The sequence below is a fragment of the Vigna unguiculata genome, chromosome 3 (genome assembly GCF_037176805.1).
Source record: "Vigna unguiculata cultivar grain cowpea cultivar isolate G323 ecotype 2 chromosome 3, ASM3717680v1, whole genome shotgun sequence".
NCBI classification, from domain to species: Eukaryota; Viridiplantae; Streptophyta; class Magnoliopsida; order Fabales; family Fabaceae; genus Vigna; species Vigna unguiculata.
Window position 1 is genome coordinate 3,068,782 of NC_140794.1, and position 19,024 is coordinate 3,087,805.

The 19,024-nt window shown below is 33.5% G+C and overlaps 2 protein-coding genes across 2 annotated transcripts; one reads left to right on the top strand and one right to left on the bottom strand.

Moving 5' to 3' along the window:
• The first annotated feature begins 11,673 nt into the window (after positions 1 to 11,673).
• Positions 11,674 to 13,022, top strand: LOC114177046 (protein LURP-one-related 17-like). Its single transcript, XM_028062274.2, has 2 exons — positions 11,674 to 12,145; positions 12,506 to 13,022. Exons 1-2 carry the CDS (start codon positions 11,858 to 11,860, stop codon positions 12,902 to 12,904), a joined length of 687 nt encoding a protein of 228 aa, XP_027918075.1. The 5' UTR covers positions 11,674 to 11,857; the 3' UTR covers positions 12,905 to 13,022.
• Positions 13,023 to 13,571: 549 nt separating this feature from the next.
• Positions 13,572 to 18,482, bottom strand: LOC114177045 (uncharacterized). The gene is made up of 7 exons (XM_028062272.2): positions 18,182 to 18,482; positions 17,035 to 17,373; positions 16,795 to 16,950; positions 15,603 to 15,937; positions 14,735 to 15,245; positions 14,568 to 14,600; positions 13,572 to 14,420 (listed from the first exon to the last, which is right to left on the bottom strand). Exons 1-7 carry the CDS (start codon positions 18,267 to 18,269, stop codon positions 13,900 to 13,902), a joined length of 1,983 nt encoding a protein of 660 aa, XP_027918073.1. The 5' UTR covers positions 18,270 to 18,482; the 3' UTR covers positions 13,572 to 13,899.
• Between the last annotated feature and the right edge of the window lie 542 nt (positions 18,483 to 19,024).

Genomic DNA, 19,024 nt, shown 5'->3' on the forward strand with positions numbered 1-19,024 from the left:
AATAAAATAAATAAATAGGACCAGTGCGTAACTGGAGGTAAATAAAATAAAATAAATAAATAGGACCAGTGCGTAACTGGAGGTGAATAAAATAAAATAAATAAATAAATAGGACCAGTGCGTAACTGGAGGTAAATAAAATAAAATAAAATAAATAGGACCAGTGCGTAACTGGAGATAAATAAAATAAAATAAATAAATAGGACCAGTGCGTAACTGGAGATAAATTAAATAAAATAAATAAATAGGACCAGTGCGTAACTGGAGATAAATAAAATAAAATAAATAAATAGGACCAGTGCGTAACTGGAGGTAAATAAAATAAAATAAATAAATAGGACCCGTGCGTAACTGGAGATAAATAAAATAAAATAAATAAATAAATAGGACCAGTGCGTAACTAGAGGTAAATAAAATAAAATAAATAAATAGGATCAATATATAATTGGAGATTAAATAAAATAAATATAAGAGGATAATAAATGAAAGTAAATAGAATAATATATGAGTCAAAATAAATAAAAGATTCATATAAAACCCATGAGCTTATCAAGATTAATATATAAGAGCTTAACCTCACTCCCCCTTACCTTATTGATTGAAGAGCACACTAATAATATTTGTAGAGGACTAGGATCCCTTTGAATCTTTGCTCTAAACTTTCTTTTCCTATTTTCTTTTTCTTTCTCCTTTCTTTCTTCTCTCTTTCTCTCTCTTCTCTCTTCTTTCTCTTTCTCTCTCTTCTTTCTCTCTCTCTCTCCTTTCTTTCTTTCTTTCTTTCTCACTTTCTCACTTTCTCACCTCACCGTAACTTCTCTCATTCCATATATATATATATAAAGCAAAGCATGTGCATGTTTATCCAAATCATCATTATCCTCCTTTTTTTTTTCTTCTTATCTTTTCTTCTTTTCTTCTTATCCTTTCTTATCCTTTTCTTTTTTTTTTCTTTTTCTTTTCTATATTATTTTTTTTCTCTTTTAAAAATTCTTCATATATATTTTATTTTTATTTTTTTTTACACACACCTATTTAATTAAAATATTTTTACCTAATATATACATATATATATATATATATATAATATTTGTTTTGTTTTATTCTTATTGTTATTTTCAATAAGTAAAATTACATCATGATAAAATATATTTTTTAATGTTTAAAATGCATTTAGATAAAATATGAAACATTAGTAAAAATATAAGATTTTCTAATTGTTTTATTTAAAATAAATAATACAGTTTATTAAAAAAAAGGGATGTTACATTTCTCCCCTCCTTTTAGGAATTTCGTCCTCGAAATTCACGTGGTTGTAAAAAGATGGGGATACATCTCTCTCATATTACTTTCTAATTCCCAAGTTGCATCACCTTCATCTTGTTGATTCCACAATACCTTTACCAAAGGTATGTCCTTTCCCCGAAGTCGTTTAATCCTTCGATCTCCAATCCTTACAGGAAGCACATCATAAGTAAGGTTTTCTCGTATTTGTACTACATTAGGTTCTATCACATGAAAAGGGTCATGAATATATTTACGAAGTTGAGACACATGAAAAACATTATGAAGTTTTGAAAGGTTTGGAGGTAAAGCAATTTGGTATGCGACAGAACCAATTCTTTTAAGGATTTGATAAGGACCTATGAATTTGGGTGTAAGTTTTCTAGATTTGAGAGCTCTACCAACCCCAGTTACAGGTGTAACTTTCAAGAAAACATAATCTCCTTCTTCAAACTCAATGGGTTTCCTTCGTTTGTCATAGTAACTTTTCTGCCTATCTTGAGAAGTTTTCATCTTTTCCCTGATCATTTTAATCTTCTCAGTTGCTTGTTGAATTACCTCTGGACCCAAAACTAAGGAATTTCCATTCTCATACCAACACAACGGGGTTCTACACCTTCTCCCATATAGAGCCTCATATGGAGCCATTCCTATGCTTGAGTGAAAACTGTTATTATAAGTGAACTCTATAAATGGTAGAAATTTCTCCCAACTTTCAATTTGTTCTAAAACACAGGCTCTCAACAAGTCTTCTAAAGATTGGATAGTCCTTTCTGATTGTCCATCAGTTTGAGGGTGATAAGCTGAACTGAGCCTAACTTTTGTTCCCAAGGCTTTTTGTAAGCTATCCCAAAACCTAGATGTGAAACGAGGGTCTCTATCAGAAATTATACTAGAAGGTACTCCATGCAGCTTGATAATTTCTTTTATGTACAAATGAGCTAACTTTTCTAAGGAAAATCTAATGTTAATAGGTAAAAAGTGAGCAGATTTTGTTAACCTATCCACAATGACCCAAATTGCATCATGACCAGACACAGTCTTTGGTAAACCTGTCACAAAATCCATGGATATGCTTTCCCATTTCCATTCCGGTACATCTAAGGATTGTAGTTCCCCATAAGGCTTTCTATGTTCAACTTTTGTTTTCTGACACACTAGACAACGTGCAACAAACTCCACCACTTCTTTCTTCATCCCAGACCACCAAAACATTTTCTTTAAGTCTTGATACATCTTTGTAGTACCCGGATGAATACTTAAGCTACTCTTATGAGCTTCCTCCATTATCAACTTTCTCAACTCTTCTTTTGCAGGTATGCAAATTCTATCTCTAAACTTGATGATTCCATTTGAATCCTTGTGAAATTCTGATTCCTTTCCTTCAACTTTTGCTATCAACTTTTCTTGTAAAAATTTATCTATTTCTTGAGCTCTTTTTATTTCTTCTAAGAATTCACTTGATATTTTTAACATTCCTAAGCATATGCTATTAGGTCTAAGTTTTACAGCTAAGTTCAAGTCTCTGAATGATTCTATCAAATCCAATTCTTTCACCATCATCATGGATGCATGTATAGACTTTCGACTTAAAGCATCAGCAACAACATTTGCTTTCCCAGGGTGATATTGCAGCTCAAAGTCATAATCCTTAAGAAATTTCATCCATCTACGTTGTCTCATATTTAGTTCTTTCTGATCAAAAAGGTACTTCAAACTTTTATGGTCACTAAAAACTTCAAACCTTGCCCCATACAAGTAATGTCTCCATATTTTCAATGCAAACACCACTGCAGCTAATTCCAAATCATGTGTAGGATAATTAAGCTCATGTTGTTTGAGTTGTCGTGAAGCATAAGCTACAACTTTTCTTTCTTGCATCAACACACATCCTAATCCTTGTCCGCATGCATCACAATATACCTCAAAATTTTTTATAGGGTCAGGAAGGATTAAAACAGGTGCAGATGTTAATTTTTTCTTCAACTCTTGAAAACTAAACTCACATGCTTCATTCCATTCGAAAGGTTGTCCCTTACGTGTTAACTTAGTCAAAGGCAATGCTAATTTAGAAAATCCTTCAATGAATTTTCTATAGTAGCCTGCTAATCCTAAGAAACTACGTATTTCTGTGATATTCTTTGGTTGTTCCCAAAGCAATAACGCTTGAACCTTTGAGGGGTCAACTACAATGCCATTTTGTGATATCACATGACCCAAAAATTGAACTTCTCTCAACCAGAATTCACACTTTGACCATTTTCCATACAATTGTCTCTCTCTTAGAATTTGTAACACAATCCTCAAATGCCTCTCATGTTCTTCATGATTTTTGGAATAAATTAAAATGTCGTCAATGAAAACAACCTCAAATTTATCCAAAAATTCATGAAAAATACGGTTCATATAATCCATAAAAATGGCAGGAGCATTGGTCACACCAAAAGGCATTACCAAGTACTCATAATGACCGTATCTTGTCCTAAAAGCTGTCTTTTGAATATCTTCCGCCTTGACTCGAATTTGATGATAACCAGATTTTAAGTCAATTTTGGAATATACCACAGCACCTCTCAATTGATCCATCAAATCATCAATCCTTGGTAGAGGGTATTTGTTTTTAATGGTGATTTTGTTAAGCTGACGATAATCCACACACAACCTCATTGTGCCATCCTTTTTCTTGACTAACAATACTGGTGCACCCCAAGGAGAAACACTAGGTCTGATGAATTGTTTATCCAACAATTCTTCTATTTGTTTTTTCAACTCTGTTAACTCTAAAGGTGACATCCTATAAGGGGCTATAGACACAGGTCTTGATCCTGGTACCAAGTCTATAGTGAATTCTATTTCTCTTTGTGGAGGTAACCCAGGAACATCCTCAGGGAAAACATCAAGATACTCACAAACAACAGGAAACTTATTAATGTCTGGAATTTCCTTGACTTTTAAAGAAGTTAAGATCATGTATACTTGAGATCCTTTTGGGATTTCATTGTGGTTGGTAGTACTCTCTTTTAATTCTTTTGAGTCAAAAACTTCACCTATGTGTGATTCAAAAATTAAAGTCTTATCGTGACAGTTTAGGAGAACATGGTTGGAAGATAACCAGTCCATTCCAAGAACAATATCCAAATGAGACAAGGGTAGACATATAAGATTTACAGAAAATTTTCTATTCCCTATAGAAATATTGCAATTTGTACATGCAAGTGAAGTCGTGACTGGAACATTGGTAGGATTAGACACAATTAAATCATTTGGTAATAAAGAGACAGGTAACTTTAAATGTTTGACACATTCATGTGATATGAAAGAATGAGTAGCACCTGAATCATATAGTACATTAACGAGGTGACCATTTATGATGCATTTACCTTGGATTAGATCTTCAGATTGAACAGCTTCAGTACCATTCATCGTGAGGACTCTCCCGGTTGTCTTTGGTCTTCCAAGTTGATTATTTCCTCTGTTGCTGCTTCCCCCACTTCCTTGCTCCTTAATTAACTCTTTGCATTCATTACGATAATGACCCAATTTCCCACAATTGAAGTAAGTTACAGTCCTTGTGGCGCAGTTTCTTGACAGATGAGGTCCTCCACAGTGGAAACATTTGATATGGTTGGTTATACCTGAATTATTGGCAGCAGAGGAATGTCTTTGTCCTAAAGAATTCCATGAAGCATGAGATGGACGTTGGTAGGGTTTCTTATTATTAAAATCATTTCTTTTGTGCCTCAAAGGCCCTCCTTGCCTCCACTGAGTTTGCCTTGTCTTAGTATCATCCTCATAAATCCTACAACGATTTACAAGAGTGGGAAAAGAAGAAATCTCTAAATAACCAACTGCTTGTTTAATATCAGGTCTCAGTCCACTTTCAAACTTGGAACAACGGGAACGTTCATCAACTCTATCATGAAAGTAAGGACAAAATTTTGACAGCTCGTCAAACTTTGCTGCATATTCTCCTACAGACATGATTCCTTGACGAAGATTAAGGAATTCAACTTCTTTCCTCCTCCGAAGATCCTCTGGAAAATATTTTTCCAGAAACTTTTGTTTGAAGGCTTCCCAAGTAATTTGTCTCCCTTCATCCTCCAATTGTTGTTTTGTAAATCTCCACCAGTTTTCAGCTTCTTCAACGAGCATAAATGTAGCAAATGTGACTCTATTTGCATCTGCACACGTCATTGCGATGAAAATTTTCTCAATTTCTGCTATCCATGATTGAGCACCTTCAGGATTAAATCCCCCTTTAAATTTTTGTGGATTATTCCTGCGAAAGGTTTCTAATCCTTGATTTTCCATGGGTTCAACATTTTGTTTTTGGCTCATATTTTCCAGGACAATTGTCATTCTTTCCAACAACTCATTGGTAATGTTTGGTCCGTTATCCATCTTTTCCTGAAAGAATGAACAATTTCCTTAGTTTTCTTTAGATTTTTTTTTTAACTATTGTTAAAACTTATCCTTACTACAAGTATTAATTGTTGTTATTACTTACTTTTATTAGTCTACTTATCTTGCATTTCTCTTTTACAAGAAAAATGTATAAACAAACAACTTGCACCTCTACTTACTAGTAGAGACTACAAACATGGAAGACACCATACCCAAGGTCTTGACAGAAGGAACTGCTCTGATACCACTAAATGTGACACCCCGACTACTATACTAAATAATTATTATTTGATAAAAAAAAATGGAATCAAATTTTTTTTTTCCATACGATTATCCTTGAGAGAATATTAATAATAACATAACTTCATATTCATATATGTAGTTTGCATCTATGTAATTGTTCATGAAATATTACAAAAATATATATTTGTTAAATATTAAGAGTCCTACATCAGAATAGAAGATTTTCTATATTTTTAACATCTCCTAAAGATATTAATAGAAATTATCCATGAGTCAATCTTCAGAAGATCCACCAACAATATCCCGAATAACTCTCACTGAGCAGGTTCATCTTCTGTTCATGCAACAGGTACATATGAAAGAAAAATATGAAAGGAGTGAGGTCTTTATAAGCCTTAAATATCAATCTTAATAAACTCAACAAACAATGCAGACACCGGGGGCCTAAATTTGGACTTATAACCACCAAACTTGATCTTGTTTTACCAGACATATGGATCCATATTCCACTTCTGATGATCCAATCTGAACATCAAAAGTTACTTTGGGAAGTGATTAGGTAGTTGAGTATTTCTCATGGTACAATCATAATTATTTCTTTCTCGAGAATATTAGCCATTCATCGGCTCACAAAAGAGATGTATACTCACTACCTAACCTTGGCGATGCCGAGCAGGTATCGGATAGTCCCAAGTTTGGCCTATGAATATCCTAGTCCAGGGCGCTATTCTGAACTATCCAGATATTCACCTACTTGGTAAAACTTCCTTAGACCCCACCATGGTCCCTGCCTTTCATCCCGCAGTGTACCAAACTGTGACTTCCCAAATACAAATACTTTGACACTGGTTTAATCTCAACTTATTGAAACCAGACTTAACTCTTACTTAACTGACACACTCTTGGGTATTTTCAAAGGTCATAAAATGTGATGACTATCAATTCATGTCATTGTATAAACAATATACAAAGAATATAAAACAACGATAAAATGGATATGCAATTTTCTTCTATCCAAGCTTACTAAATAAAATAATATTTACTTTCACTTCACATTTATTTTTATTTTTAATTATAAAATAATGATAAAATCAGAATCAAAGCAAGAATTTTAAGTAAATAATTAGATAAGGATTAGAACATTATAATTAAATATAAAAATATAAATTAAACGGGACCAGTGCATAACTGGAGATATATTAATTGAAATAAATAAACAGGACCAGTGCATAACTGGAGATAAAAATAAAATAAATAAATAGGACCAGTGCGTAACTGGAGGTAAATAAAATAAAATAAATAAATAGGACCAGTGCGTAACTGGAGGTGAATAAAATAAAATAAATAAATAAATAGGACCAGTGCGTAACTGGAGGTAAATAAAATAAAATAAAATAAATAGGACCAGTGCGTAACTGGAGATAAATAAAATAAAATAAATAAATAGGACCAGTGCGTAACTGGAGATAAATTAAATAAAATAAATAAATAGGACCAGTGCGTAACTGGAGATAAATAAAATAAAATAAATAAATAGGACCAGTGCGTAACTGGAGGTAAATAAAATAAAATAAATAAATAGGACCCGTGCGTAACTGGAGATAAATAAAATAAAATAAATAAATAAATAGGACCAGTGCGTAACTAGAGGTAAATAAAATAAAATAAATAAATAGGATCAATATATAATTGGAGATTAAATAAAATAAATATAAGAGGATAATAAATGAAAGTAAATAGAATAATATATGAGTCAAAATAAATAAAAGATTCATATAAAACCCATGAGCTTATCAAGATTAATATATAAGAGCTTAACCTCACTCCCCCTTACCTTATTGATTGAAGAGCACACTAATAATATTTGTAGAGGACTAGGATCCCTTTGAATCTTTGCTCTAAACTTTCTTTTCCTATTTTCTTTTTCTTTCTCCTTTCTTTCTTCTCTCTTTCTCTCTCTTCTCTCTTCTTTCTCTTTCTCTCTCTTCTTTCTCTCTCTCTCTCCTTTCTTTCTTTCTTTCTTTCTCACTTTCTCACCTCACCGTAACTTCTCTCATTCCATATATATATATATAAAGCAAAGCATGTGCATGTTTATCCAAATCATCATTATCCTCCTTTTTTTTTTCTTCTTATCTTTTCTTCTTTTCTTCTTATCCTTTCTTATCCTTTTCTTTTTTTTTTTCTTTTTCTTTTCTATATTATTTTTTTTCTCTTTTAAAAATTCTTCATATATATTTTATTTTTATTTTTTTTTTACACACACCTATTTAATTAAAATATTTTTACCTAATATATACATATATATATATATAATATTTGTTTTGTTTTATTCTTATTGTTATTTTCAATAAGTAAAATTACATCATGATAAAATATATTTTTTAATGTTTAAAATGCATTTAGATAAAATATGAAACATTAGTAAAAATATAAGATTTTCTAATTGTTTTATTTAAAATAAATAATACAGTTTATTAAAAAAAAGTTGTTACAATAAACCTTCAACCTCTTAATATGTAGATTTACTAGAATTTTTCAATCTTGTTCAAAACTTCAATCTATAAAATCAGTGCCTCAACTTGTTTTGGTTTTATGACTAAAATGTTCCTATTCCTCAACAATTTCACTAAGGCAAAGTATAAAACTCTCATAATACACAGAAAGACAAAGAAAAGTTAATCATAAATATCGGTAAAGTATAAAACTCTCAACAATTTTATTATATATTTCGTTGGAAGGAATGTACCTTTGACGGAAAATGAATAATAAATGCATATTAGAATGTGTTATGATACTATGGTTGAAAATGTGTAAAGCATTAAGTTGGATAACAAAACAGTGAAAAGACCGAGGCAGTGAAGAGGTTATCCATGAAACACTGTGCCAATGCTGGCTAATGCTTCCAATTTCAACACATTTACAAGTAAAAAGTCTTGTTCATGTTTGAAAAAAAAACAATAATATTTTTAACCACTAAAGTCTAATAATTTTCTCTTATCCCATACATGCATGTACATACATGTGCAACATAAACTTTTCCATAATTTAGTAAGTAGATGAGGTGATGCATGAAAGAATAAGTAGTTTTTTTTAGGTTTAATTATCCGGATGGTATCCATTTTGGTAGAGGTGTGTCAATCTGATATCGTTTTTAAAAAAGTGTCAATTGGATCTTAACTTTTGAAAAATTGTTTCAATTAGGTCTATTTCAGACGAAGTTGACTAATGTCATTAACGACGTGTCACGTGTCAGTTTGTGATTTTTTTAAACTTTTTATTTTTTTTTAATTTTTTGAAAATAAAAAATAAAAAAATGCCATGTGTCAAATCCCTGTGTATGACACGTGACGTTATCAGTGTCACGTGATATTACAATGCCATATATCAATGTTACTATCAGTGAATTTGAAGGTAAATATCGAAGAAGCAGCTCACTTAAGTAAGGATAAAAATGAGAAAGATATTTTACCATAGTTGAAGTTGTAAAATTGTCCTTGATTTGTAAGAGTTGATAAAAGAAATTATATCCTTCATCCAAACAATTTTATTTTTGTTTCTCTTTAAATATAAGTTAAAACTAGGTTGATTGATGTTAGGTCGAGAAGAAACATTTAAGTATGAGATTAAATTCTATAAAAGAAAATGATAAAGTTAAATAATATGTAAAAGAGAAAACTTATAAACCTATTACATTAACTATTTAAATAAAAAACAATATTAATTTTTAATTTAAACTGAATTTACGTGTCATTATTGTTGAGATTACTAATTTAAACTGAATTTACGTCTCATGTTCTTTCAAAATTCTCAATCTGGCTATACGATACTGACGAATATCGGTTAAATTTGCCGACAGAGCCACATAGTATTTTTGAGCATGGCTTTATTGGTTTCCATGAATTTAAGAACATGATAAGATTAAGATGTAACATTTTCCTATCTTTTCTCTGTTTCGTCTTTCAGTGCTGTTACAATATTACATTATTAATATTTGCATGCAGTAGAATAGTCTCAGAACTCTGCCAAGTTATTCAGTGCCACTTCAAACTTTCAATCTCATGACTTTACTTTCTTCCTTAATTTATTTGTAAAAGATTCCCACAAAAATAATTTACTGGGATCCTTAATTCTGTGTGCTCTCATTCTCCTATCTGAAAAATAATGATAATAAAACAAATATATATAAAACTGTTACAATAGTTGCAGATGAAATATAAATATTTATCTTAAGAATTTGCCGACTAGTGACTGGAATTGATTTGTCTTTATCTAATCAATTCTTTTATACATATTTTAATTGTAATCACATTTCTGTTTTTTTTTTTTTGAAATTACTTTTGAAAACTATAACGAGTAAAAAACATCACTGTTCTGAAAAGTAAATACTCTGATAAAGAAAAAACTTAAAATAAAAATGGACCTTTACTTCACCGTTATTGCTGTCTTCGTTGATTTACAGCAACAATGTTCCATCTGCTTTAATTATTTGAAGAATATATCACGTGCACTTTGCAAATGGTAGACCCATAACGCATGTCCTTTGCTTTGTTTTCTAACTATAACGAAAAAATAAATAAGAAAATTGGCATAAAAATATTTAGTCAAAAAGTTGGTTCGGAAAATTAAAAATTTTCTTTGATCACTCTATAGGTGAGTAGTGATGAGTCCTCCTTCCGCAACTTCAATCACTTCCCAGTTTCCTTTTCCGTATCTTTCGCAAAACCATACGTAGCCAACAAACACAAACAATTTTGAAGCACCCAACCTTTGAAAAATTGAAAACAAGATATGAGATTTGTGAGTGTACGATGCAACCTTGCCGGCACACGCGTCACCATTCTCCAACACCAGTCACCAATGATTTCATCATCAACAGTTCCTTCCAAATATCTCTCAAACCCATCTTATCCAAATAAATTATTTTAAAAAATGTGTATGTTTAATTTGAGGTACACAAGGACGGTGGATAGCTAAAATCATTCATACAATGCAACATTTTTTTTATATTTAAAGAAAAAACATTATTCTGGAATGGACAAAGTATAATGTTGTTCATTATCATTCGGGGACCAAAAAATATTATCATTTGGGACCAAGTTCGTGTGATGTAAGAAAGAGCATCGTGTGGTGATGTTGCTTGTTTTTTTTAGTGGACTAAAATGAAGTCCGTGTTCATATATATTATACTAAAACTTCTATAATTGATCCCTGAGACCCGATACCGAATTTATCATTTCGTTACACGTCTCTCTACATGAATGATAAGATCAAATTTGGTTTAGACACTTATTCCTGCTTCCTGCACATATCAGAAGATCTCAGTCAAACCCATCCACCTTTGATTTTCTACTGTTTCAAAATTCAAAAGTTCGAATTCATCTCCCTTTTTTTTCACTTTCCTGTAGAATTTGGAATTTGCTAAAGTAATGGTGTGAACGCAGGCGAGATGTTTAGCAAGCAAGGAGTCTTTTTAATATTTCAAATTGCACCTCTACAGTTGATAAAGAAAGAAAAAGAAAATTAGAAAAGTAAAAGAAAGAAGTCAAAGAAGTGGAGAAAACAATGCATTGGGTCCTAGAGCGTGGAACTTTTCATAAAGACACATCAACATTCTCGTCCCACACTAGCCTCCAAAAAGTTGCTGTGTTCTAAGTGCTGATTAACCCGTATTGTCGCCCTTGGCTTTGTGCTAGAAGCAGAATTATGGACCAACTCCATCATCACCTATTTTATTGTTTGAAAACGTGTCCTTATATTCGAAGTCGTGTGAACGCGTAGTACACCTTGTTGTAGCTCTATATATATAACACAACCCTTAAGAGGTTACATATATTCCGCCGAACGGAACCATCTGGTTCAGTAGCTAACTAGTAGTGATTGCTGACAGTGTTAACCTCAGACTGAAGAACATAGTTGAAGCAAGATCATGAGGGTGTTTCCGAGGTTCAAGTTTCTGTCACGAGCAGTGCACGAGGAACAGGAGGGTGAGCATGATGGGGAGAGAAACAAGTACCCTTTAACGGAAGGAAGCTTGTGCACGTCCTTAACGTTAACTGTTTGGAAAAAATCCCTAGTGATTAGTTGTAAAGGGTTCACCGTGATTGATTCGTATGGAAACCTGGCTTATAGGGTTGACAATTACATCGGCCACCCCAATGAAGTCATTCTTATGGACGCTTCAGGAAACTCTGTCCTCACTCTGCACCGCTCCAGGGTATGCATGTCTATGTCTTCTTCGCCTTCATCTTTCTTTCTTTCTGTGCTTTAATGCATAAGTTGTTCAATTTCTCTGTATAAGACTTTCAAGATCGAAGCAGATGAAGAAATTATAAAATTGCAATTTTGGAACTGGTGAAATTACTTTATAAAGAAATGGGATGAGACCATTATTGCACTGTTTGCACTAACTATAATATGTCGATGGTGGTCCTTTGTTAATCATATAAAATGATACTTGTGGTTTGTAAAATAATTTAGCTAAAATGTTACTATCAGTACAAATTTGTTGTGCCATTAAGAATTAAACAAATTAAGATGGTATTGTAGATGACATGTTGATTTTGTTTTGTTGCAGAAGCTGGGATTAGTAGATAGGTGGTTTGTGTATGAAGGGGAAAGGGGGAAGCAGAGTACGAGAAGTAAGTGGTGTAAATCGAAAAGCAGACCAGTTTGTTGTGTAAGGAAGCGTGTGAATATTTTAGACGGCAAGCCCAAGGTTCAGGCCTACGTGTATCGTGTAGCATCGGACTCAGATAAACGACATGCGGCGTTTACAGTTGAAGGTTCCTATGCACATAGGACATGTAAAGTGTTTGATGAGTGCAAGAAGGCTGTGGCTGAAATCAAGAGAAAGGAGGCCAATAGCAAAGACGTCTCTTTCGGGATAGAGATTTTTCAATTGGTTGTTCACCCTGGCTTTGATCCTAGCTTTGCCATGGCACTCGTTTTACTACTGGATCAAATGTTTTCGTAGTATTCTCGTAGAGTAACACGTTTCTTGTTTCTATATCCACCTACCATTTTACTCCATAGGCACTGTAAATTAGAAGAGATGTTTATAAAACGAAAAAGACAATTGAAGTAGTCAACTATTTACAGTGTGTTTAATTTCGTGTTTAGGAACAATGAACGCACCACGTCAAGCAAGAAGCTAGACGGAGCAGCGTTCACGTACATTCACATCGTGGAATCAAAGATGGCTTAACCTGTCAAATTATATCTTACGAACGGGAACTCATTTGTTATTTGCGCTTCACAAGAGACTGAGTATGAAAACAGTTGAAATTATGAGGGACTTCGTCCTTGCTATAAATAAATGCCTTAAAAGTTAAATAGAAGGAAAACTCGTTCTTCACAATAAATAATGAGGAAGGAGCTCTATCATTTTACCATAATAAAAAGACAAGGCTTTCTGCACATTGATGCCAACAAATTTAGATCCTCTCCAGCTCCCTACCCTCGTGCGGCCATCAAGCAGCCAACATCTAAACCCTTAAATTTGTTATTACACAGAAATTCGAGAGAGCAGAGAAGAGAGAATATAATGGACGATTGGAATTTCAAATAGAGAGAAGTGTAAATGGAGAGGCCGGAAGAATATGGATCCGAAACTGCGAACCTAGCATTTTGGCAATTACATAGGAAGAAAACAAGATAGGAAGCATGGTTTAGAATGATAGTTGCATGCAATACATGAAAGATCCACACAGAAAGAAACGAGGGAACTTAATCTCACTAATCCATCGTACTCTACCGTGAGGAAAGAATTCTGCTGTTTTATACACCTGTTTTAATGTTACAACATTTGAATCCTGTTTGCCTCTGAACGTGAACACTAGCAACAAATTCATCGCAGGCTTGCAGCCACAACATAACATTATATACAAAGTAGCCTTTTACTAACCTAACACTTGCTAATCACACAACAGTTGCCAGCTACTGATGTGTCTACAGTCAATAATTGATTGATCAATCTGTGTTGTCTCTGCCCCTTTTCCAATCCATCACTACTAATTTTCCAACCTGCTGCTGACTATCATGAACCTTATTTAAATCCCTTGCAGGCGGGGGCATCATACAATGTTGCTTTAAGATGCTGGCATTTGTACGTTTGTTTTCCACAAACGAGTCTCTAACTTGTTTACTAGGTAATGATCTACTTGACTTCGAAATAGGCCACACAAAGTGTCCTTTCTTAGCATCATTATTGTAGTGACTACTGTTCTTGTTCTCAACTATGGAAAACCTTGGCTTCTTTGAGGGAACTATCTGCTCCACACTTCTGCCCACAATGTCAGATCCAATCGTTGAAATTGATCTTGAAGACATCTCTTCAAGTTTCTCATTTGATTTATAGTGGCAAGCTTTCATGGCTTTTTGTGAAGTTTTCCTCTGCCATCTTAAAATTCCATCCGAGCTCCGCCTTGGTGAGTGAGTTGCAATTTCACAGAGAGTTTGTGCAGCAGTTAATATTCTTGGACATCGCTCATCTGTCACAAAGAAAAATGTCAAGCAAGAGATCTTGTTATACTATAAACTTCAGTAAAACTTTTAGGTTAAAGGAAACAAATTTACGAAACAGTTAAACAAGTGTACACATGAAAAAAAAAATGTGTTGTTCGCAAATAACGCCATACCATTTTCTTTAGTATCAACTTCGCCTCCAAGTTCTGTATTTTCAGACAGAAATCAGTCAGATTATTCAGAGAGAGTGGGAGGAAAGGGGAGAAGAAAAGAATCAGAAGATAGAAAGGCACTGGAGATGAACAGTAACAGATTCAGGTAGCCTAAGAAAATATTTTACCTGCTTTAGCTTGAGAGTTTTCTGAACAAGATACAGAAGATGAAGAATCCAATTGATGGAAAGGAAGGTTAGCAAATAAAGATGAGAAATTCTTTTTTTCTGTACTACCAGATGAAGGAACGAGGCTCTCATCATAACTGAATGTGTCAAGGTTTGTGAAGGAACTACGATCAGTACTTGTAGAGTCAGTAATGACACCTATCCTCGACCATTTACCTTGGCACATGCTTCTACTCGTTGATGACTTGACTGCATCAGAATTAGTTCTAGAATGACCACCAAAAGCATGTGACCATGTAAACGCAGGAAGGCTAGGTCGACGAGAAACTTGCTTGCCAGAGCGTTGGTCATTATTACTATTCTTTGTGGTGACAGCAGGTTTGGACACATCAAGCAGCAAAGACTCCAATTCCTGTAATGGATGGACTGCAAGTCGTTCCAAAACATCCTTTGGCTGATGTAATGGAAAGTCAAGCGGACTAGTTGAACTTTCTGTTTCGCTACAATGATCCTGGATGTCAAGAGCCAGTAAGTTCAAAATGATATTAATATTATATAGTTTTATTATCGGTGAAAGTAACTAGGCATACATGAACATGCAAAAGCAACGTGTTTTCGTGACTGGAGAAGCCAAATATGATGAGGACAGCTTTATGTAGCATATATGACAAAACTCATTGAAATTAAAATTTTATTTTATAAAAGCAAAAAATTAGCCCTGACACAACAGTCTCTCTGCTTATGCAGAAATAAGATTGTGTACAATGACCTTCCCACATACTTTCACATTGTCATGAGCCTTTGGCACAGGATCCATTAGTTCTTTAAAGCCAAAGATGAAAGGATACTTGAAAATTTTAACACTAACCTTCTGACATGAGGACATATCTAATGACTGCTCTTTATCCCCATTACCAACACTTTCTGCTGCACAAACTGAACTCAATTGGCAAGTGGACATTTTCATGTTGGAGGAGTAGTCCACCTCAGACATATTTTGGGACTGAGTAGATTTCGGGGGCTGAAGGATAGAGCACGCCTTTCTAACTGAATTCAAAAAACTTACACTCAGATTTGATGTTTTCTTCCCTTTATCTTTGCTTAAATTGGGGCAGTCGAAAGTGCCCCTAAGGAGTTCATCTAACGGTGGTTCATCCATAAGCTTTGTGACATCATGAAAATCATGTTTCAGACCATATAGCCCTGGCAACAATTTCCGAACAAAAAATCCTTTGAAATTTGTTGAAGTTTCACACAGTAATCATAGCTTTAGAGATAAAAGAAACCAAACAAGTTATTATGGTAGAGAAGCTAGGCAATATTAAACTCGTTAGTATTAATTAAACAGCTTATATTAGTTGCTTGAAATTGTAGATAAACAGTGTCAGAACATATATAATTTGCTTATATCGTCACATGTGGGTTAGGTACTAATTCCCGGACATATAGCAAACTGATGCAAAATTACATAATTAGGAAGCCAAAAATTTCATATGTTCGAATAAAGATATGGCTCAGAAAGAAATATCTAAAATCATAGTTAAAAAACAATAAATAATACTCTAGACCTCTACAAGTGCAAAGAATTAAACATAATTACATTGCTTCCAGTGGTAATAACCAACCAGAATGATATCGTGTTCAAGATTCAAGAAGAATATAAAAGGGTGCAATTCTTGAGAGATCAAGGGCATTATTGTAAGAAGACTGGTTCAAGAATATCTGTTATGAGCAACACAGCACGTTTGATTGCCTTTACTGGAGAAGCACATAATGAAAATTGACCTGTTTCTGGCTTCAATATCATTATGAAAGAATACACAATGTCTTTATTTCTGTATATCATAGTTAAGTAGACAACTTCAGAAAGGCTTTCTCAAATGTTAAACATAATGACCTGAATTGTTAGATAACTTAACTAACAAACAGATTGATTTTCCATCACAATGTCCAAGATGCACAGTAAACAAATATATAGGGGAAAAAGTTCATTAAGAAAGGGAAATTACATGAGATTTACAAAGAAAGAGAACAATAGGTCAAGCAATTACATTACATACCAAAAAAGTTGTTCCCTGCACTGGTAGAACTGAATATTGATCCACCCATCTTCATTGAGGATGACTCGAATTTAGCCTTTGCAGAAGGCACTTTAAAATTCCTCTTATCACCACGTTTGCTAGCATTGCTTCTTTGCTTTGGTAATTGACTTTTCTCTATACAAAAGAAAATCAAGGAACAAAAAAGGTAAGAGCATATAGATAGGAAAGCCACTGATAACTTGTTTGGGGGGAATATACCTGGAGAAGTACAGCTTAAATTATTTGACCCAAGTTTATCTGAAATATCTTTTGACTCCTCAATTCCAATAGGGCTCAAAGAATCTTCCGGCTGGGATATCCGAGGCCTCTTTGAACATGAACTATTACTCCGGTTGGATTTTGCAGCTTTTCGTTGTAACGATACACCTTCCAATCTAGAATTAATTACAGGACTACTTTTTCCATTACCGCTAGGAGAATTTTTGGATGCCTCTTCACCCCTGAGATGGGGCAGCTGACTAGAATTCTTAGAAAGTTGAGTTTCTGCAAATTTGTTGCATGAGGAAAACTCAGATGCTGTTTTTATATTTGCAACATCTGGCACAATAACAGTCAGTCAGTTAAACAGTGTAATACAAAAAAAAAAATGATGACGATATGGTTAAGGGAAAAAAAAAATAGTTGGCAGAAGCCAAAGGAACATCTCAACCACTACCACATGTGTCCACAAAACAGATATCAGATGGCATGGGACAGTAAGTACTGTTAAGTTATACAACTGCAAAGTGCAAAAGAAGCACGTTGTTTTAATCTGACACCATATTTGGGGATGACTCGGATCCAAGCATTGAACAAAACATTGAACAAAGAGAGTGAGCATATCCAGATCCTCCACCACTAAGCATTTGTTCCCAATCACCTGACATTTTGCTAACACACATGTATGGCATGCATCAAATCCACACTCCAACAAATAAACAAAAAAATACAAGATATTTCATCATCATGTTCAACCTTCCCTTATTTATTTAAGGAATATTATTGACAAGTGTAAGAGTCGCTGCCTTAGTCAGAGCACATAGTTTGTCTCTAGGTTCATTTCTAACCCTACTGATATGAAATTTAACAATATCCAGGTCAAAAACAGTACAAAATCGCAAAAATGATCTAAAATTACATTTCTCCAGCTTCCAAAATTGAATTATTTCATGACAGTCAAGACCACTAACAAACAAACACCATAATATCACAGATCAAATCACAAAATCTCCAAAGCCAAGGACACACACCCATACACATACAGCAGTAACAAAAAAATCAATACAAGGGTAGAAAACAGTAAGGTAGAAAAGAAAACAAAAGAAATGAAAATAAAATTAGGGAAAGGATAATGAGAGAGAGCAACCTTTTTGAATTATCGAAAAACCCTCGGATCCCATCAATTTGGGTGTGGGTGCTAAGTCAAGTGGTATAGGCAATTCGACAGCGTCCATGGACGGAACCCTAAACCCCTACGCGAATCTGGTGGTGATGTTGGCGAGTGAGGAGTGAGGAGAGAGAAAGTGAGTGTTTGGTACGAAGGAGCATGTTGCGGCTGTTGAAGAATTTCTAGGGCAAAATTTGGGACTCAAAGATCGCTATATATAGTTTTCGGGAAATGGTCTGAAGCCTTTCGTCGGTGGGGAATATTCCGGTAAGGGCACTTCTACATTATTTTTATAGCATGCCCTTTAATCTTCTTTGAGGCTGTTTTTTTAACCCCTTGACGTGGCATTATCCATTTTCCATTTTCTTCTTCCATCAATGCAATAATAATACATTCGTGCATTTTTATAACGCACATTAACAGACTATTACTGTAACTGACCTTTATTAAAATGCTAAATATATAAATACAATTTTTAATCACTTATTTATTTTTATAAATACAACATCTTTCTCCATTTTAGCCATTATCATACCTAAAAACATCTTATTTTATACATCATTTTAAATTTTTTAGTTTCTACTATATCCTACTTGTTTTATTTCTTCCTTTTAATTTTATTTCACCAATCAATTCTTGTCCCTTATATATATATATATATATATGAAAAAGTCATGCAAATTTGTTCAAAATTAAATAAATTAGACAAATTGAAGTAACTCAATATTCTAATCAATTGTCCCTTTTATTGATTATTTGTTTATTTAAATTTTTTATGTTTAATTATATTTTAATTTTAAACAATGTAAAATAAAATAGTTT